At 44.9% G+C, this 25,851-nt stretch overlaps 1 protein-coding gene across 1 annotated transcript; it reads left to right on the forward strand.

Moving 5' to 3' along the window:
* Nucleotides 1-299: 299 nt before the first annotated feature.
* On the forward strand, nucleotides 300-19,557 carry LOC126472786 (bromodomain-containing protein DDB_G0280777-like). Its single transcript, XM_050099959.1, has 5 exons — nucleotides 300-339; nucleotides 4,974-5,177; nucleotides 7,656-7,931; nucleotides 11,054-11,566; nucleotides 19,344-19,557. Exons 1-5 carry the CDS (start codon nucleotides 325-327, stop codon nucleotides 19,407-19,409), a joined length of 1,074 nt encoding a protein of 357 aa, XP_049955916.1. The 5' UTR covers nucleotides 300-324; the 3' UTR covers nucleotides 19,410-19,557.
* Nucleotides 19,558-25,851: the final 6,294 nt, after the last annotated feature.

Raw genomic sequence — 25,851 nt, forward strand, 5'->3', positions numbered from 1 at the left:
GTACCGCTTGAGAACCTTCCTTCCTTCAGATGGCTAGTGGCAGAGATCGACGCACAGTAGTGGCGCGGCCTCCCTGTTGCACAGCGATTCGCGGCCACGCCCCCGTTGCACCGCTGACCGGTGCCGAAATCGCGCCGTCTGAAGGCCGCAGAGGGGCCAGACAGCCGAAACGGGGCCCAGCGGGCCCGCCGGAGCGTCTCGGCGCCCGATCGCCTTGCCGCGGATCACCTTACCGCAACCCGACACCCGCCGGCAGGCCTCTATAAGAAGGTGCCGGCCACTGGTCAGGGCACCATTCGATTCCTGCCCACTGGACAAGCAGTGATGGCTCTATCTCTGGTGAGTACCAGCAGAGTTTCCTCTGCTTCTACCTCTGCTCGCCACTCCGCCATCCAGGCACAAGAAGCACGGGCTTCAGTGACGTCTAAGTAGTTTCGTCGTAAAACGGATGGTGCGTGTTCGACTCTCTCGTAGATTGAGCTTGTAAGCTTTTTGTGCTCTCTGTAGTATAAGAATCAAATGATATAAATGGTTAGCTATGTGTGTGTGTGTGTGTGTACAGTGCTTGGAAACAGAAAACAAAAGAGATAAAGTCTCTAACCAGAATCCAGAAACATTATCTCATCTCGAGATCTAAAATATGGAAACTAGAATAAGCGTAAGAAGCATATTTCGCTTACTTTACGCTGATACTTGTGACAGTTGCGTTACTCTGCTTATTGCAGGTATAGAAATGACCTAGTTCGGTCGAAACCAGTCATATCAATAGCATAATTTATCTGTACTGTACTTTCTTTACAATTGCCTAGTGCAAGATCAATGTATTCTGCTGACGGTACAATGACCCTTTTCTCTAAAGAAATGTATCGTTAATGTGAAATGAGTACATGGAAGACATCAGTAGAAGAAGAGAATCGAAGCATTAGAGATGTGGTGCTGTAGAAGGATGTCGAAAAATCGGATGGACTGGCAAGAAATAAAATGAGGAGATTTTTCTACAGGATCGGTGAATGAGAGCAACATATGGCACACATTTCAAGAAGTGAGGACAGGATGCTAGGACACGTATGTGTTACGACATCAGGGAATGATGTTGGGTGCAATTGCTAGTGTGAGATGAGGAAGTTGGCACAGGAGAGGAATTTGCGGTGGGCCGTATTTTACCATTCAGAAGCCTGCTGGAAAAAATAGTACAAACAACGAGGGAAGGGGGGGGGGGGAGGCAGAGAGAGGGAGAGAGATAGGAGGATGGTGGGAGAAAAGACTGTTTGAATCTTCAACACTTGTAACCTGGCTGTAAGTCCTAGTAGCCAAATTGCAGTTACAAATTCTTTTATTTTAAAAACTAGTTTACTGAAAGAAATAGGATGTCAAGGATTTCTTGCCGTTAATTCTCGTTCTGTTTCCAGACCAGTCAGACACGAAAACACAGGACCCAGAGAGACGATTCATTGGTTAATGCACCGGACTGTATTTAGAACCAGTGGGGCTCAAACTCCTATCTAGTCTTCCAGATTTAGCGTTCGACATGGATGATTCGACGGTTCCTTCAAATTGCGATCGATATATTTTCAAATAATTCGATCTGGACAGCTTAAAGATTCATGCTAGAATTTCAGCTTTTGCCATTTTCGGACGCCAATTTATAACTTCGGGAACAAAGTTCTTCTTCAGCGTATGACGAAACGTATATCGAAACTATATGTTTTGGTGTGGCATATGATTCGGATATATTGACAATGATATTTCTCTATGAAGTTTTGCGTTTGTGTTCACATTTGGCCGGCCGGTGTGGCCGAGCGGTTCTAGGAGCTTCAGTCTGGAACCGCGCGACCGCTACGGTCGCAGGTTCGAATCCTGCCTCGGGCATGGATATGTGTGATGTCCTTAGGTTAGTTAGGCTAAGTAGTTCTTAGTTCTAGGGGACTGATGACCTCAGATGTTAAGTCCCATAGTGTTCAGAGCTATTTGAACCATTTTTTTGTGCTCAAAGTTGGCAAGAGCCGAATCTTCCAGAGCAAAATGATATTATTAAAAAAATCCTTTAGCTAAAACTGCAGTTATGCTTAAAGGTCATCGTGATCGCGGCGTCAACAGGAGTTTATTTCCCTTAATAATAATTTATTTCGTTCCAGTTCGTCTAACCCATCAGTTGTTGCGCCTCTATGACTGAGTTGGCGATTCTCAGACCGGAGTTTCTGTGTAAGGGGTGTCAGTGATATTCATAAAATGCTTTTCAGTGAGTTGTAGTGGCAGATTTGACTTGATTCGTTGAAATGTCTTTCACATTGTTATATTAATCGAAACATTATGGGATTTAATTGTTAGAAGTGGGAACAAAGTACGCCACTGAGACAGTCAGACCGAGTAAATATCTAGGTCTAAAGTTGCAAAGTGGCACGAAATGCAACGAGGACAAGAGTTCAGTTGTAGGGGAGACGAAGGTCGACTTCGCTTTATTGGGAGAATTCTACGAAAGTCTAGCTCCTCAATAAAGGAGACACTTTTGCGACCCATTCTCAAGCGGTGCTCGAATGTTTGGGATCCCCACCAGGTCGGATTAAAGAAAATTCAGAGGCTTCACTTCTAGATTTCTTACCGATAGGTCCGGTCAGTAAGCGAGTATTATGGACATGATCCGTGAACTCAAATGGGAGTCCCTGGATGGAAGAAACTGGGCAATTCTAGAGAATCAATATATGCGACAGACTGCAGAACGATTCTACTGCCACCAACATGCTTCCCGCGCAAGGGCCGCGAAACAAGAGAAATCGTGGCTCGTTCGGAAGCACACAGACTCAGTTTTCCCTTGTTTTATTTGCAAGTGGAACTGTAAAGAGAATTACTATCAGTAGTATACAGTACTCTATGCCATACGCCCTGTGGTAGCTTGCGGAATATATATGTAAGTGTAGATGTAGAATGCCTAATTGAAAGCCAGACTAAATAGCTGGAAAAGTGATTTGCATTGCTCAGTGGTGATTCGATTGCCGTGACATAAGATAAATCAGTAAGTGGATCGAAACAGCATATCCAGACACTCTGGGATGATAATGGCATTGAAACAGAGAAAGACACTCGTAAAGCTCAAATACTAAACACCTTCTTCCAAAGCTATTTCACAGAGGAAGACCGCACTGCAGTTCCTTCTCTATATCCTCGCACGAACAAAAAAAAAAACGGCTGACATCGAAATAAATGTCCAAGGAATAGAAAAACATCTGAAATCACTCAACAGAGGAAAGTCCACTGGACCTGGCGGGATACCAATTCGATTCTACACAGAGTACGCGAAAGAACTTGCCCCCCTTCTAACAGCCGTGTACCGCAAGTCTCTAGAGGAACGGAAGGTTCCAAATGATTGGAAAAGAGCACAGGTAGTTCCAATTTTCAAGAAGGGTCGTCGAGCAGATGCGCAAAACTATAGGCCTATATCTCTGACATCGACCTGTTGTAGAATTTTAGAACATGTTTTTTGCTCGCGTATCATGTCATTTCTGGAAACCCAGAATCTACTCTGTAGGAATCAACATGGATTCCGGAAACAGCGATCGTGTGAGACCCAACTCGCTTTATTTGTTCATGAGACCCAGAAAATATTAGATACGAGCTCCCAGGTAGATGTTATTTTCCTTGACTTCCGGAAGGCGTTCGATACAGTTCCGCACTGTCGCCTGATAAACAAAGTAAGAGCCTGCGGAATATCAGACCAGCTGTGTGGCTGGATTGAAGAGTTTTTAGCAAACAGAACACAGCATGTTGTTCTCAATGGAGAGACGTCTACAGATGTTAAAGTAACCTCTGGCGTGCCACAGGGGAGTGTTATGGGACCATTGTTTTTCACAATATAAATAAATGACCAAGTATATAGTGTCGGAAATTCCATGCGGCTTTTCGCGGATGATGCTGAAGTATAGAGAAAAGTTGCAGCATTAGAAAATTGCAGCGTAATGCAGGAAGATCTGCAGCGGATAGGCACTTGGTGCAGGGAGTGGCAACTGACCCTTAACATCTACAAATGTAATGTATTTCGAATACGTAGAAAGAAGGATCCTTTATTGTATGATTATATGATAGCGGAACAAACACTGGTAGCAGTTACTTCTGTAAAATATCTGGGAGTATGCGTACGGAACGATTTGAAGTGGAATGGTCATATAAAATTAATTGTTGGTAAGACGGGTGGCAGGTTGAGATTCATTGGGAGAGTGCTTAGAAAATGTAGTCCATCAACAAAGGAGGTGGCTTACAAAACACTCGTTCTACCTATACTTGAATATTGCTCACCAGTGTGGGATCCGTGCCAGGTCGGGTTGACAGAGGAGATGGAGAAGATCCAAAGAAGAGCGGCGCGTTTCGTCACAGGGTTATTTGGTAAGCGTGATAGCGTTACGGAGATGTTTAGCAAACTCAAGTGGCAGACTCTGCAAGAGTAATTCCGGTGTAGCTTGCTGTCCAGGTTTCGAGAGGGTGCGTTTCTGGATGAGGTATCGAATATATTGCTTCCCTCTACTTATACCTCCCGAGGAGATCACGAATGTAAAATTAGAGAGATCCGAGCGCGCACGGAGGCTTTCCGGCAGTCGTTCTTCACGCGAACCATACGCGACTGGAACAGGAAAGGGAGGTAATGACAGTGGCACGTAAAGTGCCCTCCGCCACACACCTTTGGGTGGCTTGCGGAGTATAAATGTAGATGTAGACATACTGTGTGCTTCCAGGGAAGTTAACAGCAACCGTAGACGGCTGGTTATATTAGGACTGCCTTCATGCCCTAGAACGTCTCATTACCTGTGGGCAATTGAATAAATTGCTATTTAGCCCTGGGGATGAACCGTCTTTCTATAAAGGCTATGGTAAACTGAACGAAGTTTTAGCGTCGTGGTGACGACATCCTAGCTGAGTGACGTGAGGAGAGGCCGCACAGCAGGTACAGGTGTGCAGCTGTAAAGCGGGCTGCTGTTGCGCCGCAGGTGCTGACGCTGGCGGTGTGGTGCTGCGCGTGGCAGACGGCGGCCGGTGCCGGCGCGCTGCTGCCCAGCTACCAGCTACTGCTGCCCTTCCCGGCGGGACCCGCTGCTCCCGTGGCCGCCCCCGCCAGCCGCCTGGTCGTCCTACTGCCTGGAGCATCGCCGCAGCCGCTTACAGCCACTGCCCTCGACGCCGCACACCAACAGGTACAACACGGTCATCTTATGTCTTCGCGGCAAATCAACTGTTCTCGGGCGTCCCACCGGGTACAGTCGTTAACGAAGTACGACGTTTCGACAGCGTACGTTGACGTCATCTTCAGGCGAAACCCGTAAAATGAGCGTCTTCCATACATCGCGTCTCTGCTGATACTCAAGGCGCGATACAGCAAAGACGGCCATTTAACGAGTATTAGCTGAAGATGACGGCAACGGACACTGTCGAAATCTCATGTTTCTAAGTAATTGCATCCAGCTGGACAGCCAGTAGCAACACAAATACGTACACTGGGATTTAACGTTCTCCCTCAAGAAACTTGCAATTAATTCTTACAACAAACAAAAGTAGCGTGTTCGTGGGTGTCCCCAGCAATTTATCCAAGAGGGGGCAAGATTCCAAAATGGTCGTTTTTCATATAAGTGATTCAGTGAGTTTGAGAACGGATAGCTAAACAAAAGGTAAATTTGAGGGGAATTACAAGAAACTTGTTGTATCTCAAACGACTGACTGGTATCCATTCAATGTTTTTAGGTAAATGACTCTAATACCGAAATGGTACCCGTATTTCAATGTTATACATAAACATTTTAATATTATTAATATGTATGAATGTGAACGCCACCCTTTTGATTCAACAGTCTAAAATTGCACCCTTCTTAAGATTAAATACATAGCATTCAACGAGCTACAAACCAAAAAAATTTTTTTCATGCACCACCAGAAATGGAACGTGAACCTCCGTCAGTACTACCCACTTGTGCTGCCGAAACGTCAGGAAAATCGTTAAACAACCGTTGGCCGAAAATCCCGAGGCAGAAGTCAAAAGGCAATAAGTTAATAATGTTAGCAACTCACCAAAAATTAAAAATCCTAAACAGAAAAAAATCATTGAGAAAATCCAGTTGTACAGGAAAAAAAATTGTAAAAAAAATCAGAAATAAATGCCAAATTATCACCCCCTCAAAGCGCAAAATCAGAATTAAATTTTAAAAACAACAATATTTCCCATGGCACTCGGCGATGCTACATCTGCGATTTAGTAGAATGCCAGACAATCATTGGTAGAAATGCGTGAGAATGATATAATTAGAATGAAGATAGATTAAAGGAGGGGTAAATGCCCTTCCTGTGCCCTCCCCCCCGCCCCACCCGCTCGTCACCCTCCAACTTGCGGACGCCTATGAACATGCTTCCTCTTGGAGTTCATCTCAGGATCTTCGGATGATGTCGCTTAGTAGTTTTTCTGACTGGTCAGCATTGACAGACTCATGCTCCATTGTTGATGGCGGACTGGGAAGTCTATGACAATGCCAGTCTCTCGTACTGACGAGACATCAGAAAACTCAGTAAATGACCATCGCTGCTCGTTGTTGTTGATGTTATGGTCTTCAGTCCCGAGAATGGTTTGGTGCAACTCTCCATGCTACTCTATCCTGTGCACGTTTCTTCATCTCCCAATACCTACTGCAACCTACATCCTTATGAATCTGCTTAGTGTATTCATCTCTTGGTCTCCCTCTACGATTTTTACCCTCCACGCTGCCCTCCCATGCTGAATTGGTGAACCCTCGATGCCTCAGAACATGTCCTACCAACCGATCCCTTCTTCTAGTCAAGGTGTGCCACAAATTTCTCTTCTCTCTAATTCTGTTCAGTACCTCCTCATTAGTTATAAGATCTACCCATCTAATCTTCAGCATTCTTCTGTAGCACCACATTTCGAAAGTTTCTATTCTCTTCTTGTCCAAACTATTTATCGTCCGCGTTTCACTTCCATACATGGCCACACTCCATACAAATAGTTTCAGAAACGACTTCCTGACACTTAAATCTATACTCGATTTTAACAAATTTCTCTTCTTCAGAAACGCTTTCCTTGCCATTGCCAGTCTACATTTTATATCCTCTCTACTTCGACCATCATCAGTTATTTTGTTCCCCAAATAGCAAAATTCATTTACTGCTTCAAGCGTCTCATTTCCTAATCTAATACCCTCGGCATCACCCGATTTAATTCGACTACATTCCATTATCCTCGTTTTGCTTTTGTTGACGTTCATCTTACGTCCTCCTTTCAAGACACTGTCCATTCCGTTCAGCTGCTCTTCCAGATCCTTTGCTGTCTCTGACAGAATTACAATGTCGGCTGCTCATATCAAATATGAATCCATTGTCCCAATACCACTACTACTACTCGAACTGGATACTTTCGGGTTGAGAGCTACTTCAATGCTATTTAGATTTTCTAAGCTGAATGCGTGAGCTATTCTTAAATTTCGGCCCAGCAATTCCTCATTCTCGTCCAATCCTAACTATTTACATCTCTAATGGTCTCGAAATGCACAGACCATTTAACATGAATCTAATTTTTCCCGATACGAAGTGTGTAACACGGTATTACACGGCTGTGTACTACGGTGGTTGCTGGGTGGCTCGAGAGTGAGTGAGCGTCCGTGCCGTGGCAGGTGGAGGCGGCGTCGGCCCGCCTTTCGCAGGTGGAGGCGGCGTCGGCGCGTCTGTCGCCGCTGCCCCCGCAGCCGTCCCGCGCAGACTTCCAGGCGCGAGCCCAGGCCCAGGCCTTCCCCCAGCAGCAGCAGCTGCAGCAGCAGCAGCTGCAACAGCAGCTGCAGCAGCTGCAGGACGACTCCGTGGTGGCAGCCAGGACCAGCTTCCAGCCACCTGTGAGGGGCCGCCCAGACTTCCAGCAGCAGGCCGCCCGCCAGCAGCAGGCTGACTACCAGGTAACACGTCTACATCACTACTCTGCAGTTCACACTTTCTTTTTTCAGACTGAATGATTTTTTTCACCCGGCATCGGAGAGTGCACTGATGTGAAACTTATTGGCAGATTAAAACTGTCTGTCAGGAAGTTTCGTATCAGCGCACACTCCGATACTGAGCCTCCAGGCTATGCAAAGCCTATCTCCGCGACGTCCTTTCTCCTAGGGGTGCTAGTGCCACATGTTTCACAGGAGAATTTCGTGCAGGTAGGAAGCTAGGAGATGAGGGAGTGGCGGAAGCAGAGCTGTGAGGAGGGGGTGTGAGTCGCTCGGTTGGTAGAGTACTTTCCGTCGAAAGGGAAAGGTCATGTCTTCACGTCTCCCTCCAGCACACAGTTTTAATCAGCCAGGAAGTTTCACCTTCACACTATTTCTCGAACCTTCCACTCTTAAGCAGCATATGGGGGAAGAACATGTGCATATTACTAAACTAGAATCCACCACCTTGTGTTCTGCCTGTATGCAAAAGCTTATCTCAGGAACGACTGTAGCGATTTTGATACAGTTTCCGTTAATAGTTAGATCGATTCACGAGGAAATATTGTGTATATAATTTATAAATATTTCGTAGAAATTTGCTGAGCTGTGATAAATTAAATTGTCCTGCAAGGGCAAAAGTCGGCCTAGTGCGCTTGCAGCTCAAGGACGGGCAACTGAAGAGCTGAGGCCAACGGGAGTCGCCTGTTGCATACACCGTTCACCGTTCATATGCAGCCGCTGTGAAGACGATCGTAACTGATCGAAAATAGTCATTGTTGTACACATTTACACAATTAACAAATATTACATTATGTAGAATTTGATGAAAACTTGGGCACTTCTAGCAGTGCCGTCTTCCGCGTAGTTGTTTGGATAGAGTCGACACTGAAGCATATGTTTTAATGTTTGATCTTCAGAGTCGAAATTGAGACTTCTTTGTTGTAGCCCCATATTGCCATACTAACCCTGGATCTGCCCATTCCTGAACTCATACTACTCGAGAACTTACATGGCAGCCATCCCATATTACAACAAGATGGTAGAATTTCAGACACTTTTTTCCAATCTGGTGGACGGGGGATCCTTAGCTCTACACAATCGAAACCAGTAATCAAATAAAATAAAAAATCCTTAGATAGATGCTACAAATTCTGTTTCAGTACACTGGATCGCTGAACCTTTCACTGTGATTAAGTCGTACTTCATTAATTTGTTTACGACGATAAAAGACCTTCCTTCTCTTGAAGTACTCAGTTTAGGAAAGTCTACCCTCTGGTTTCGAACACTTGGTTATCAAGTTCTGTGGTCATGAGACGCTGAAGTCCAATAGAAAACTGAAGAAGGGTATTACTAAATTTCAACGTTGCGAAATGCGTAACTTACAGCACTTTCGATATGCATTAACGTCTACATCTACACTTTGCAATTCACCTGGAACTGTGTAGCGGAGGATAATTGTTATACCACTATCTTTTCCCGCCTTTGCTGTTCCGTTAGCGAATGACGCGTGAGAAGAATGATTGTCGGTGAATTTCCGTATTCGTTACAATTCTTACAGATTTCTTGTCATGATCATTTTTCGGGACGTACGTGGGAGGAAGTAACATGTTGCCCGACTCTTCTTGCAGGGCAGGTTCTCGAAATTTCACCAGCAGAACTTTCCGTGATGCACAACACCCGCCTTATAGCGTCTGCAGCTGGAGTTTGTTGGGGACATCCGTAATGCTCTCGCACCAATTTAGAGATTCCCTGACGAAATGCGCCTCTTTTCGTCGGATCCTCTCTAGCTTTTGTATTACTCCTACTTAATAAGTGTCCCAGACTGATGAACAATGGTGAAGAGCCGGGTGAAGGAGCTACTTCTTTCCTTGATGAAGGTCCTGAAGACGCTGCGAACGAATCTCTAAGTGCCATCTGCTTTCTGCTGTTTGTTTTCTCTGGTCATTCCATTTTACGTTGTTTCGGGTGATTAGTCGTGGGTACGTTACGGTAGTTAGTGTTTCCAGTGTTTTGTCGCCAACAGCGCAACCAAACAGTGGTACATCTCTTTGCCTACTTACGGGCAGTACTTTACATTTATTTACGTTTGTAGTCGCTAATTGTGGAGCCTCTGCATTCCGCTACAGTCTTCTGGCGCTGCAACCTTCCTCCGCAGTCGAGGTCGCAAACGCACACATGAAAGATGGCACTCAAGTTGGAGGTAAGCCAGTTCGAATCCTGTTGGTGGACGAATTTTTCACTGCCTGTATTTGACGTGCAAGGGAAGGAGAGGTAGTGGCGTAAGGATCCTTATCACCAGTCTTTGCACCAATGCCCTGGCTTAAATTCCAAACCTCTTCTCTGTATATCATGCAATGACGCTGTTAGTGGTGATCCGTCCGTCGGATGGTAACGTTGAGCTCTGCAGCTCTCTTGGTGCAGTTTGAGAGTAGTAGAGTATGTTCCAGCACTGGGCTTCACCCTCACCCTTTTCATCGTCGTCATAATCATATAACAGCAACCACACTACACTAAACACGCATCCAATCCCACACGTTCATATGCGATTCAGTTCAGACATAATCACGAAGGAAGAGACAACGTGCACTGAGGAAGAATACCCTTTCCGTCTAGGCAGCTGAACCCACCTCGTAGGATTTCCCAGCCAATAATGCCGTAGCCCGCATCTCGTGGTCGTGCGGTAGCGTTCTCGCTTCCCACGCCCGGGTTCCCGGGTTCGATTCCCGGCGGGGTCAGGGATTTTCTCTGCCTCGTGATGGCTGGGTGTTGTGTGCTGTCCTTAGGTTAGTTAGGTTTAAGTAGTTCTAAGTTCTAGGGGACTTATGACCACAACAGTTGAGTCCCATAGTGCTCAGAGCCATTTGAACCAATAATGCCATACGAAATTCAATTTTTAACCTCCTTACAGGCAACAACGTCGTCCGCAAATAACACCATGACTCATCCAACATTATCCACTAGCTCTTGTAAGCAGTAACGGCCCTATAACAGTCCCTTGGGGTACTCCGGAAATTACGTTTACATCTGTCGATTATGTCACGTTACGAACTGGAGCGATGCCGTGAAGCTGTGCGGGTGAACGGCGACTACTATGATGCTAACAGGTGGTGAGCGACGGCCGCGGCGAGTTCGCAGCTCCGGCCGGCCCGCAGCCGATGAGGCCGTCCGGCTTGGGACGCGCGCTGCAGACACCCTCCTACCAGGCGCTCGTGGCTGACTACCGCTTCCGCCAGCAGCAGCAGCAGCTGCAGCAGCAGGCCTCCAGCTACCAGCCGCTGGCCACCGAGTACCAGTACCGCCAGCCGCAGCGGACCTCCTACCAGGGGGTCTCTACCGAGTACCAGTACCGCCAGCAGCCGTCGCAGGCGCAGACCGTGTCATCGGCGGCCTCCAGGGCCGACTTCCGCCCGGGCCCTTATCCACTCCCCACGCCCTACTCTGCGGCCCGTGCCAACCTAGTGCAGCAGCAGCAGCAGGTGCAGCAGCAGCAGGAGTACCAACAGCAGCAGCAGCAGGATTACCAACAGCAGGGGGCGGCGTACGACGCTTCGAGGCCCGAGTTCCGCTCCCTGCAGCCGCAGGGACTGCTGCCTGGGCAGGAGTACTCTGTCAACTTTGTAAGTACCCCCCTCCCCCTCCTTCTACTATAGTCCATCTGTAAATTCAAGAGCCTTAGAGGTGACGGAACCGGCCTTTTCCGGACAAACACCATAACTTTCGTTCAGGATGACAAAGCGTCAGCTTCTTCTGATTGCATGCTTTCTCGGCTTCTCGAGTGATCATCTGAGTGGTGGCTTCGTCTTATCGCAACGTTTCAATGAGGCCATCATCTTCAGGGGCCTGAAGATACCCATCGAAACGTTGCGACAAGACGAAGCCACCACTCGGATGATCACCCGAGATTCGGCTCATCATCCGAGGCTTAACCATTATCAGATTCCTAGCTTGCAGACCAGTAGGGCGTGTGGAGGTTTACGTAGATTCTGTTAGTGCGCGTATCTTCTGCTTGTTGTATCTATATTACTAAACGGCTAACCCGGTTCATGGTGCACAGATTCAGTTGCAGGTTGCCTGTCTAACAAAAATTTGTTCGATGGAACAGTACCGTAGATGAACAAGTGTTCATAGCTCTTAAAGTATTCTCTTTAGACCCCATCTTTGCTAGACGGTTTTTTCTTGTTTTTGTCCGAACTACCAGCTCTCAAAATAAAGAAACGAAAGAGGTTGAAGTAGAAGAGATTTGTTTCATGGTATCGAAGATGAAGAAATGCTCAAAGCTATTAAGGTATGCATTTTAGACCGCATGTTTACTAGACGTTTTTGCTTCTAATAACTGTCCCTGCCGTATCCCTGAGTATTGACCATTACTCTTTGGACACCCTGTGTATGCCTCGTGGAGGGACCATGAATACAAGATTAGACTAATTATAGTGCGGTATTTATAAGTATCTTCAAAATGGTTTTCAGAGCGTGGATGTAGATGTAGATACCCACTGCACAGACACGGCAAGGTTTCTAGCTTAACTATTGAGATCGAATTTTTATATCATTTCGCGTAGTACTCGCTGTGTTCTTCACACGCGACATATTAAAACTATGTGCAGTATGGGAACAGAGGCTTAGCAGAGGATCTGCAAAATAGAAGAAATTTTTACCTCAGTAACAACTCTGCGACTGTGGAGAAAAAACGCTTTACCTATGTTTGTCTTATGCTAGACCTATATCGTAGAAGGATCTCTAATGTGTTTGGAGAAGATACGGTCTAGCTTGTTGCAGGCTATTGCTTGGTCGGATATTGAATCCTGCACGAAAGGCAGACATCTGAGTACAGTGTTAGTTATAGTATGTTGCACGTAAATGACTTGGGTAATAACTTCATTATCCGGCTGCAATTACGAAACAGTGAATTATACGAGTATAATAACTTGCTTTTTCTAAAAGATGCTTGGTTAGTGGGTAGCGTAGGATGCATTTGTGAAGGTACCAGGATCGAATTACAGTGACTATCTGTGGTGTCAGTCTCTGGAACAAGCTGTATTCAGCCTCGTGAGACTAAATGAGAATCAGCTTGGGTAAACTATTAATGACGTTGATACGGGAGCCACCAAAGTGGTGCAACGATAAAAGCTTTTAGCACACTGGAGGAAGAGTAATATTTATTTATTCCTAGCAGTTAAAAGCATCGATTGGTGGATTACCGTTTAACGTCCTGTCGACAACGAGGTCATTAGAGACGGAGCACAATCTCGGATTAGGGAAGGATGGGGAAGGAATTCAGCCCTGCCCTTTCAAAGGAGCCATCCCGGCATTTGCCTGAAGCGATCTAGGGAAATCACGGAAAATCTAAATCAGGGTGGCCGAACGTGGGTTTGAACCGTCGTCCTGCTGAATGCGAGTCCAGTGTTTTAACCACTGCTTCAACTCACTCGGAAAAAGCATCGAAGGAGGACTCACAGATAATCTGTTCGTCTCTGAAAGCCTACCAAAATCAGTATTCTCTGCAATATATAATAAATTTATCTTCGTCAATATTTGGTTTCATGTAAACTGTTCTTCTTTTGAGTTTAGTTACCATATACTTAATTTATTGATAAGGTTTTTCGAGAGATACCGTTTCTTTCCGTGTCCTGTCTATTAATTTTCTTCCATTTATAGTTAATCTGATGGTTTAGCTGTAGCTATCTTTTAGTAATATCATGTTCCCAAAGTTTTAATCTCTTTTATCCGACTTTCACATTATCCACATAATGTTCTGTTTGACTGTGTATTATTTAGAATGACTTATACGAATTTCAACTGTAATCAAAGCTGACTTTTGAAAATAGCTACCTCCTGTAAGTCTACTAATACATTTTAAGAGTTTTTCTCTACTTTTATATTTAATTGTTGTTTTTATTTGTTCAGTTCATTACAGTACTTTCGTGTCTTTTTCATTTCTTCAAAAAACTCTCTATTTGAGCCCTCTTCTATAGAGGGTGTTCGGGAAATCCCTTTACAAACTTCTCGAACTTGTAGAGGGGAGTAGTACATAATATTTTGAACGGGAACCCATGTCTAGAAACGTCATCCAACGACGCTTTAGAGCGCCAGAGATATACTAGATTTATGTATTTGGAGGATAATTCCGTGATGATGTTAGCCGTGGAAACAACACAAATGACTGTGTAATGTTTTCCAATGTTGCGACAGCAACGGAAATGTAAGCAGTTTAGAAACACTTACCTCACAGGCACTGTTCGCTTAAGAGATTGTATTGCTGGAAATTTTATTTCCGAGCATTGTTTGCCTTTTCGCTCTAGGATCACTTACCATCTGTATAAATTTGATACTATAGGATTTGGACGTCACATATCGCGGATGAAAGTTTTCTGTGGTAGGGTTCAGATAAGGAGGCGGCTTTATGAGTTATTCTGTATAGAAAAAGGAGAGTGGTCAGCACGGCTGACTCCCACACGGAGGACCCGTGTTCGATTCCCGGTACTGCCAGCGACTTTTTTCGTAATGGGAGGAGTGGAACGGAGTGCTCTCAGTCCCGTGATGCCAACTGAGGCCAGCGGCTTCAGGTCGCCAAAACTGACACCGCTTGGAAAGTGGTGAGATGACTCCACGCTCCTCCATACAGCATCCAGCGGCACCATTGGCGGAGCATAACACGGCGGTCGATCGGTGCTGCTGGGTCAGCCAGTACCTATGGACGGACTTAACGTTTTACAGAAAGTGGTCGAGCATACTTTGGATTGTCGATAGTGTGCTGTCACTGTCATTGTCTCACGCACACCCTCCAGCCATTGTCTATACTGGTAACTGACGGTGCTGAGGAGAGCGCCATGTTGGCCTCTGTTTCTCCTTTTGGCTCTCCATAGACAAAAACCGAGGTTCGGAAAACTATCGCTTCTGCCTGTTAACGTGATATTTATCCTGTTCGCTCTATACTGTCCTTAATGAACACTACAGTGGGAAGGTACCCTCACTATAGTTACTCTAGTACGAAAATCATAGCTAAATACTCTTCATTTAATGCTGTTAGCTGGCGCATCAACGGTGCAATGTTCCTGCACGTCTCTCTGCTGCCTGCCTTCTCACGTACACACAACTTTTGACAGTGAGAAGGACGACAGTTTAACCCCCCCTCCCCCCCCTGTCCGGCCACAAAGGTGCAGTCTTTCCGCGATTTCGTTTAGTTTTTAAACGATTTCCCTAAACTGCTCAAGGGGGAACGTTGATGAGAAACACACACTATTTCAAAAATGAACCAAATCCACAGTTTTGGAGATATGGCAATGAAATTTTGTACAACGCTTTACATGAAAGTAACACATTTACATATAAAAACCTTGGATTATGTACATTCAACCTTTTTTTATAAAATTTGTTTTCAAAAAATATTGTAGGTTCCTTTTTCTCATAAAGTATTCAAGAGATTTCTACAAAAATTTCTCTGTTTCATCTCTTCATATGTTGTAAGCTCCTCTCATGAGGTTTTCGAATAGTTCAAACAGGAGAATTTTCATAATTTTTTAATTATAATTCCACAAGTACAATTTTAAATTCATGCAAAATTCCAGGCACTTTGCCCCATATCTCAGCTTGCAATAAGAATTTCAAAATTTGCCCCTAAGCCAACGTTTATTAGGTTTACCGAAATATGTGTACAAAATTTCATAATTCTAGCATTCATAGAATCTGAGGAAAAGGTACATAAACTTTAAAAAACAAACATTTCAGGAAACGCAATTTAATGTTCAACCTAATTTTTTTCCTTACATCACTTATTCAGAAGGCATCACATTTGTACTCTGGGTCGTCTTTTCCTTCAAGGTTTCTTTTTGGTTTCTTCTTGTCTGTCGTCTTTCCTTTACCAGGTCTTCAACTGACTTTTCAGCTGCAGAGACGCGCTATAAATCTATTTTTCTCAGGATGTCTTGAGTAAAATTTCCTATCTTGAAGGCCATTCTTTCTAATACCTTCATCCTCCCGACGTTCCCAGCACAGCAACTGCATCATAAGTTGCAAAAAATGTTTCAAATGGCTCTGAGCACTATGGGACTCAACTGCTGAGGTCGTTAGTCCCCTAGAACTTAGAACTAGTTAAACCTAACTAACCTAAGGACATCACACACATCCATGCCCGAGGCAGGATTCGAACCTGCGACCGTAGCGGTCTCGCGGTTCCAGACTGCAGCGCCAGAACCGCGCGGCCACTTCGGCCGGCCCATAAGTTGCAATTCTGACAACTGTAGCAGATGCAAATGTGTTTTTAGGGCATCGCTTCCATATCAGTGAATTTAGAGACTCATTTGGATTTTGGGTTTTGCTGTGAACACACTTTTTGAGAAGTGCAGGATCGGCCAAAGATGATCTATAAAATCAAAGAGTATGTATCACGGCCTTCTAGATGTATCCCACACACGTTTGGTTGAAAGTAATAAACAGAATCATTGTTCACTGAGCTGGTATTGAAGTGCTGCTTCAGAACGTGGGCGTGGCAGGTTCAAAATGGTTCAAATGGCTCTGAGCACTATGGGACTCAACTGCTGAGGTCATTAGACCCATAGAACTTAGAACTAGTTAAACCTAACTAACCTAAGGACATCACAAACATCCATGCCCGAGGCAGGATTCGAACCTGCGACCGTAGCGGTCTTGCGGTTCCAGACTGCAGCGCCTTTAACCGCACGGCCACTTCGGCCGGCGGTGTGGCAGGGAGGCCGCGTCACCCTTTTAATTAATTTTCAGGCACTTCGGATGCGATTCCAACATTGAAACTTTGAGAACTTATTGTCCATGAGTTGTACTAACAAATAAAAAATAAATCGAAAATTGACATTTTTGGTCAATTTCATCAACGTCCCCCCTTAAGAAATATGCTGGGGTGGTTTCTTCGAAAGGCCGCGGCTGATTTCCTTCCCCAATCAGTATTTGAAGACCTCTGCGGAAAGTTAAGATCTTGTCTTCCTTCCTTCCTTTTTTTCTTTTTTACCTAGGCAGTGGAAAGAGAATATCTTTTGAGCTGCAGACGGGGAAATGGACCTTGACTTTAATAGAGGAATCATCGTGGCACGGAGTGAAGGAAAGTTAGATATTATAGTCTCGTCGATGTCGAAGTGATCAAAGTATGATCGCTAGCTCAGGTCGTTCTGAATGTTTAAGGGATGTGGCTTCGACTTTGCTGAAGAAACCAGTCTGGCATTTGCGGAAAATCAGGGTGACCACTCCGCAGCTTCCGTTGGAGTTTCATTGGCTACATTCGATTTGCTCAAGCCAGAAGGTAAAAAATGTTCAGAGGATGGGTGCACATGGGGCGATCAAAAGCTGTCCGGAATTCGAGCTGTTTTGTCTCTGTATGCGTTGATAGCTGCCGACTACTTGACACTATGCAAATCACTGGTCACTGGGCCGCGTGAAATGTGAACCCGCTAGGTTACGTCACTGGCGGGAGTTAACGGTGCCTCGGAAATCGGCGAACGGAACGAGGCTGTGGGAAGCGACGACACTCGATCCCGCGAACCGCTGCTCGCGTTACGCTGCGGCGCGGCTACTCCGCTTGTCGCGTTATCGAACAGGTGACGACACACGAGCGGATTTCTGCGGCGTCCCAGTACCGCGGGTATTTCTGAGGGATCTGTCCCGCCCATCTCGGGCTCGTCGTTTTCCACTGACGGGCATGCATCGCCCGTCGTGTCTAATCTCTCAGGTCTACTTGGAGGTGGGGTCTATTCGTGTGTGAGTGGATAAACCGGCGGATTTTCGTGATTTACAAAACATGCGGTTTCTTCACCTCTCTTCTCCCTAGCAACACTTGTTTCACCCGCGCCCCGCGCTACCACTTAAAATAAACCAAATTAAACGATGTGCAGTACACTTAGGTCTCCTGCTTGAAAACCACACGATTCCTGGACTCCTTAAGTTGAACTGTCAGAAATTGGAAGACTTCAGTTTGCCAATGCCTTTGTGTCTGATCACTCCCACTAATGATAATGATAGCCGCACGGGATTAGCCGAGCAGCTTAAGGCGCTGCAGTCATGGCCTGTGCGGCTGGTCCCGACGGAGGTTCGAGTCCTCCCTCGGGCATGGGTGTGTGTGTTTGTCCTTAGGATAATTTAGGTTACGTAGTGTGTAAGCTTAGGGACTGATAACCTTGGCAGTTAAGTCTCATAAGATTTCACACACACTAATGATAATGATAATCATAATATCAGTAATAGTAATAATAATACTGTGTAGGCTCTACAGAAGTTTAGTAGCCATTAGATAGCAACTATTATGTCGTGCTGTTAATCATTTCGTTTATTGGTGGGAAGTGAATAATGAAGCAGTTTCTGGTTTATTTGGGAACTACCGACAACTCGGAGAAGATATTTCACGAAATACTTAAGCGTATGTGACACACGTCTCTCAACTTTACTGTCGTAGAAGCATGGTGCTAAATACGAAATGGTTGGACTTTGTGAGGAAGATGATCATTCACTAGTTTCACTGGCTGTAATTTCCATCGCAATTTGTCTAGCGTTAATGCTAGTAGTTGAAATAAATAGAATATAATTATTGATAACTTACGTAATCAGTGCTACAGCCTTACGAAATATTGATAATAGTTATGATCTTTTAAAAATAATTTACATTCATGATCAAAACGTAATTGACGCTTTTTGTTTTTACCCCTCAGAAAATTACATTTTATTTCTCAGGGCGTAATTATGCCTGGGTTGGGAACCACTGCCTTACATGACAGATAACTGAGTTTACTTCCCTGTAGTCTTTCAGCATCGAGAATCCGTTTCCGTGCACCGCTAATTTGTCATACCTTCTGCTCTCAGAAGCATCTATGAACACGCGTGTTAATAATTTTATTGATGAGGCACACGTAACGGCGCTGCAGTCTGGAACCGCGCAACTGCTACGGTCGCAGGTTCCAATCCTGCCTCGGGCATGGATGTGTGTGATGTCCTTAGGTTAGTTAGGTTTAACAAGTTCTAAGTTCTAGGGGACTGATGACATCAGAAGTTAAGTCCCATAGTGCTCAGAGCCATTTGAAACACACGTAACGTAAGTTCTTTTTTGAAAATTTGCGCTAAATTCTTCTTAGTTACGTAAAGGATGAAATATACACATCGACACTATCAACGAACTTGTGCCAGCTTGTGCTCGGTCTACATCACGACGCGTCCAAACAACACGCTACCGGGCTTCAGTTTCCTGTTTATATGTTACTCGTTTCTTTTCGAGCCAGGAGGTTAAAGAGGCGCTATGTAACTCTCCTTAAAATGTTACATTTTTTTTTCCAACGACGCTACGACGTAAGACACATCGACCATACTGAAGCACAATACATTGGCCAGAGTGAAGTGGAATGGAAGTTCTGCTGACTGACTGCTGGATGTCTGTGATTACAGGAAGGAGACGGCTTTGGCTATGGATACACGATCCGCGGGGACCACAACCTGCAGCGTGCTTATTGAGGACTCGGAGAAGGTGATGACGAAGACAGCGGAAACGGCTAGCACCATGATGACGACGACCCCGCCACAGAAAAACTATACTGCCAAACGCTCAGCTTGTATATAGCATTTTACCACGCATGTAAATAAATTTTGCTTCGAAAGCATATTCACGATTTTTTTCTTTGGTTTCTCTCCCTTCATTACTCATCTAATCTTCCCAACAAGACATATACTGCTTAAAGGGATTTCGACATAACGAAATAAGACAATACATGGGTTAAATGCGATACAGTGATGAACAGAGCATTAGCAAAGACATTATATAGCATCATGGGCTGGCGCTTAAGTTAGTATTGAATGTGCGACCGGTTTAGATCAGAGACAAACATCATGAATAAAGAAAAATTTCAACTGGAAAGGATGTCACCAAATTGCAGTAAAATACTAGCAACACTTACGGTTTGGGGTAAAAGCAAGAGTTAAATATACCAGAAAAGAACACAATGACAATAATATTCTATTTTTACTCGTAAATAATGCTCCCGCTTGAGGTTCGAGTCCTCGCTCGGACATGGGTATGTGTGTTGTTCTTAGCATAAGTTAGTTTAAGTGGTGTGTAAGTCTAGGGACCGATGACCTCAGCACTTTGGTCCCTCAGGAATTCACACACATTTGAACATTCGTAACTAATGCTTAGCCATCCAGAGATAGCTGCAAGGAGTGACACTTACAGACAACCATATAAGGAACACACAAAATAAAACGACATAGTATCATGAACAACTGTTAGCGTAAAACATCGCTAACCTCTAAACGCCGTACACCTATTTCGAACAATTTGGTTCATGACTAACTCCACCTGTGTATCAAGATATCCCGAAAATTTTCAGTTCTTTTATGTTCTTTCGTTTTCCAGTCTCATTTGATCTTGAAATCAAGGGAAGTGAGATAAGATACAGCTTAATCTGACGGAGTAAGTTATAGGCTATGAAAACTAACTAACGACAATAGTAGTGACAGTAGTGTAACAAGAAACACAGTACAGTCCATGGGAAATAATAATAGGTATAAATAACTTTGGGTATAATAGGATGTTTTGAACGAAATTCAATGTGCAGTACTGGCTGGTGCAGCTAAAGATTAAAATATTTTTCGTTCTTTCAGACATCAGCAGTTATATAAGAAACGAAAGGAATATATGTAAAGTCACAGGGATGACAAGCAGCTCAAACCAAATCATTCAGGGAAGGACGTAGAGATAACTACAAACGCTGATGATGGCTGCAATGAAATTAGTAGCAATATAACTGACAACGGACTAGAAGTAAAGAAGGTTCAGGAAATACCATTATTTTATAAATTATGGTTAGGTGAATCAAATTATTTAGCAACGAGAGGAATTCGGCCCATACTGCATTCATTATGGATTCAGACTAGATTAACAGGTGGGTCTGGCTAAAAACAGTCTTGGCTACAAATTATTCTTTTGCCAACAACACGTTTCGTCCTTCTGGGGTATCTTCAGATTATTTCAAAATTTTCTTTTTACAACATTTTAAAAACCGTAAAATGGCTTTGTGTTGGACTGAAGAATGCGTCGAGTTCAGTGAACCCGCAGAGACCTAACAACATTTTGAAAACCATAAAACGCCTCTTTGCTAGACTGAAGCACGTGTCGAATCAGATGAATCAGCAGAGACCTTAATAAAGTGGCACCGGCAGGCCTGACAGCGTCGCTGTGGGTTCATTTGGTTCTATGCTTGCTTCAGTCTAGCACAGAGACGTTTAATGGTTTTTAAAATGCTGTAAAAGATAATTTCAAGAATCCCCAAGAATGTGAAATGCGTTGAATAAAAGAATAAACTGCAATCAAGACTTGTATTAATTCAAATGGTGTGGCTGGTGGGTAACTAATCTTGTATATTTATTCGCCGTCTTTTTAAAAGAGACTAAAAACTCTTTTGTGGTCAGCCAGAAAGTGATGGAGAATATACTGACCATAATATCCATTCTGCAAGTCCACTTTCTTCTTGTACTCATTGAAAGAAATGTTCCTACTTCCTGTTTACTTCAGTGGGATCAGGAACTATGACTATAAATAGAAGTTTTAAGTTCTAATTGATTAATATATTCAGTAAAAGTTCACGCGTACAAACACAGTAATATTCCTGATAGTAAGCATAATAATAATAATAACAATGTCCCTATCACAAACAGCACTATGAGCAGGTCAGAGGCGACCTCTATGGCAAGTTACAATTAAAGCGGTATTTCGCCCTGACTTGTAATCATCAAAGTTAACTGTTCGCCACAAAAGTGGAAAGTAATCCCATCACTTGCCACGCGGTTTTGTTAACATTATGAGCGGCACACAGACAGTTACTTGTTTGAAATCTAAGCGATCCAAGACTGTAGCTATAACGATGTGCTCAGTTTGTTTAGACTAAAGAAGAGGTTTACTCTAAATATAGCCCTGAGCCGTCCATTGTGTGAGGGATAGCTCATGGGAAAATGTAATTCACTTTCTGGTTCCGAAATCAGTAGACAGTTTCAACTAAAAACAGTGAATCTTTCGACTAGCGCGGATAAGCTTACTGAATTAATTTAAAAAGTATGCCAAAGGAGAGAAGAGGAATTGATTTGGAACAGCTTTTCAACAGTAGAAGTATGACATTTGATAATACAAAATCACGGCCGCATTTTTACTTTCACCATACCCATCATACAGCCATTTCGAACAGCGCAATGGAATGCAATACGCAGTGCGATGGTGCTCGTGACTTACAGAAACTGTCGGAACAAGAGAAATTCGATGTCAATTTTTGTGTAGGAACCTTAGTGCAGTGAAGAATTTCTAACAGGCCCACAACAGCTCAAGTCATAACGGAAGAGAGATGCCCAATGGCGGCAGTAATAGCCTGAAGCAACGGATCAAAAGACACGAAAATCACTCAGATGCGTGATGAGGACTCCATAGCCGCAGACGTTATTACTGCAGATACCAGATACTTTATTGCCAGCATGTACTTTCAATACTGTGATGAAATATCAGTACACACTGAAAAGTTGAAGCACGTTTGTCTGACTCTCTATGGTAACCTTATTTTCATTGGTGTTGATTCTGGAGCCGCAGTTATATTAGCACAATCCTCCTGGCAACCCACGTATCTAACAGGTGAGAGGGAGGTCCAATACAGACGTTACACTTAGAAGCGTGTCAGCTTATAGGTAGGTCCGAGACTAGGAAATCTCCTGAGGAGAGATGACTAAGCACCATAATCTGATAAAATACTGCGTCACTAGGTTCGCTCAGTGAATAACACTGTATTCATTTGTTAAGATTGTAAAAAGTTTCAGAAAACCAAACTGGGAACTTCCGCTCGCGGAGAAAATTTCTCCGTCCGTAACGAATCTGGAGACAATGTTGACGAAAAAGTCTTAGAAGCCTACGGGCCGGCCGTTGTGGCTGAGCGGTTCTAGGCGCTTCAGTCCGGAATCGCGCTGCTGTTACGGTCGCAGGTTCGAATCCTGCCTCGGGCGTGGATGTGTGTGATGTCCTTAGGTTAGTTAGGTTTAAGTAGTTCTAAGTCTAGGGGACTGATGACCTCAGATGTTTAGTCTCATAGTGCTCAGAGCCATTTGAACCTTTTGAACTACGTACGCTGCCAGTCCGACGAATTTTTGTGTAGGAACCTTAGTGCAGTGAAGAATTTCTAACAGGCCCACAACAGCTCAAGTCATAACGGAAGAGAGATGCCCAATGGCGGCAGTAATAGCCTGAAGCAACGGATCAAAAGACACGAAAATCACTCAGATGCGTGATGAGGACTCCATAGCCGCAGACGTTATTACTGCAGATACCAGATACTTTATTGCCAGCATGTACTTGCCATGATGTCCTTAGGTTAGTTAGGTTTAAGTAGTTCTAAGTCTAGGGGACTGATGACCTCAGATGTTTAGTCTCATAGTGCTCAGAGCCATTTGAACCTTTTGAACTACGTACGCTGCCAGTCCGACGAATTTTTGTGTAGGAACCTTAGTTCTACCTACCCAATGCCTTTAGGCGCCTCCCCTCTGCACAACATTTAGTGATACAACACGAGCATCTCATGTTATTACCCGACCACGCTATTATAGCACTGGGCCTTCAGTGGCCGTTGTGGAGGACATGCGATGACGCTACGGTAAACAAGTACAATGGTGATAAAATAAAACGCATCGCACGGTGAATGCTTCCAAGACATTTGTGTAGCTAAAGTCAATTGCTTCAGAGTGTCTTCGTGAAATATCACATTAAAAACTCACGATAAACAGACCGAAGCACTCTTCCAAGTGCAATAATATTGTGGTCGACTAATGCGGATGCAACACTATATAAAAACGGCTCGTTGACTCACTGTCTGTTACAGGCGCATGTAGAGGTCACCAGCTACGTTTCTGAGCAGCGCGGGCATCACAAACAGAAGGCGCTGCTATCAAGGAAATAAGTACCATCCAGACATCACGTCTGCTGGAGGAAGGCGAAGCACAACCTCCAGCAGGCAACAGTTCAGTTACGAGTAACTGTCGCCAGATAATAAGAGTCAGTCGTCAACGTCATCATGCGATTCCGAGATGTACGAGGACGAGTGAGGACCAGTGTGTTGAACAAGCGAAGGGTGTGGCGGATCCCAGTCCAGCGGCGTTCGCGTACCTCGCAGCCCCATCCGCCCCTCCCACTTACGATGAACGAAGCTGCGGCTACGAGGAACACGATGGACATGGTTTAGGACGCGTTGGTATCAACGCTTCTTGACGCAGAATGCTAGCAGTCCACTACACCATCATCTCTAGGACAAGCCAACAAATAAAAGAAGGGCCTCGATCGTACCGGCTGGTGGCAGACGTTCACCGCGAGAGAAGAAGATGAAGCAGACACCCAGTCACGACGCTGATGTTTTCGTCAAGTCGCCAAGACCTCCCCACAGAATGCACTTAGTTATCCATGTCGCTGCCAAGTGACCTCTCCAATGTCTTCGCTACTGTTTCTGATGCTTGATAAACTGAACCCTACCTAAAACCAGGAGTCGACATCAAAGCAACAAACTTCTTGTATTTCCGAACGGACAAGCTGACGACCTGTGGTAGTACTGCTGTTTATGTCCGCAAATATATTCGCCATTACAACTGCAAATACTGCATTTGGCCTCAGTGAAGGCTACTGGCTTCGCCGTGCGGACATTGATGGGCTCTATCACATTCATAGGAGGCCACCCCCTGGATCCGGCATGTTCAGTCAGCAGAAAATTCTTCATTGCCGGCGAATTCAATTCAAAACACGGTTGTCGCCTCCTGCAACTAGAGGAACATCATGAAGCCACCGTGATGGGACCCAACAACCCGACCATCTTCGCCACCGTCATAGACAGCCAGACGTCACTGACGTCGCAGTCGCTAAGGGCATCCTGCAAGAAATGGTTCAAATGCCTCTGAGCACTTCTGAGGTCATCAGTCCCCTAGAACTTAGAACTACTTAAACCTAACTAACCTAAAGACATCACGCACATCCATGCCCAAGGCATGATTCGAACCTGCTACCGTAGCAGTCGCGCGGTTCCAGACTGTAGCGCCTAGAACCGCTCGGCCACCACGGCCGGCGCATCCTGCAAGAGATCACCGCTTCCACGAGGAATTATCTCCCCTCTCTGATCATGTTCCTGTCGTAGTTGAGATCGATCTGGATCAGCTAAAGCTGCCACGGCGAGGAATTTCGCTGTCGGGAGTAACCTGGGGAAGCTTTCAAGGCGCCATGACGGAAACACTCGCCGCCCCTCCAACTCCAGCGGAAACGGGCATCGATGAAGCTCTCTTGCACTTCACCGACGCTAGGTTCACGGAGGTCCGATTAGCTGCACACGCCAGCTGCCATCTGGCAAGCCTGACGCAAAATCACTGAGAAGTACGGGATGTACCGGAATGGCAGCGTACGCGACTTCCCGCCACCAAGAGGCTGCTGAATCGTCTCCGACAGGACATCAAGGTGGCCTTTGAGACACACAAAAATCAGAAGTGGGTGAAAAATATCTGCACAATCCACCTCGACGATGGTTCGGAGCTGACGGACGACCAAATGCAAACAACAGTAAAAGTTTTGTATCATCCCAGTCCCAGAATACCTGAAGATAGATGTTGACTGTGGATATTGTATCACAGACACAGTCCCTTTGACTGTTCAGAGATGTCACTAAACCCGCCCAAAGATGTAAACAACCATGCATGAGCAGCGCCTATTAGACGGAGGGGGTCCGACAGCCGATTAGTTCGAGTCATTCCACCAGGAAAGAGGTTACCACTGCAGTGGATGACCGCTACGTACAGATTATGGCTCGGAGGAACCCTGACAGCAACGCCACCATGTTGAATAATGCTTTTTGTGCAGACACAGGACGTCGTGTTACGACTCATACTGTGTGCAGTAGGC

Source organism: Schistocerca serialis, chromosome 1, assembly GCF_023864345.2.
Source record: "Schistocerca serialis cubense isolate TAMUIC-IGC-003099 chromosome 1, iqSchSeri2.2, whole genome shotgun sequence".
Taxonomy (NCBI): domain Eukaryota; kingdom Metazoa; phylum Arthropoda; class Insecta; order Orthoptera; family Acrididae; genus Schistocerca; species Schistocerca serialis.

Bases quoted from the DNA above. Each gene is read 5' to 3' on its own strand.
- LOC126472786 (XM_050099959.1), top strand. The intron at 5,178-7,655 runs GTACAACACGGT...GTGCCGTGGCAG, and splicing joins TCGACGCCGCACACCAACAG to GTGGAGGCGGCGTCGGCCCG. The intron at 11,567-19,343 runs GTAAGTACCCCC...CTGTGATTACAG, and splicing joins AGGAGTACTCTGTCAACTTT to GAAGGAGACGGCTTTGGCTA.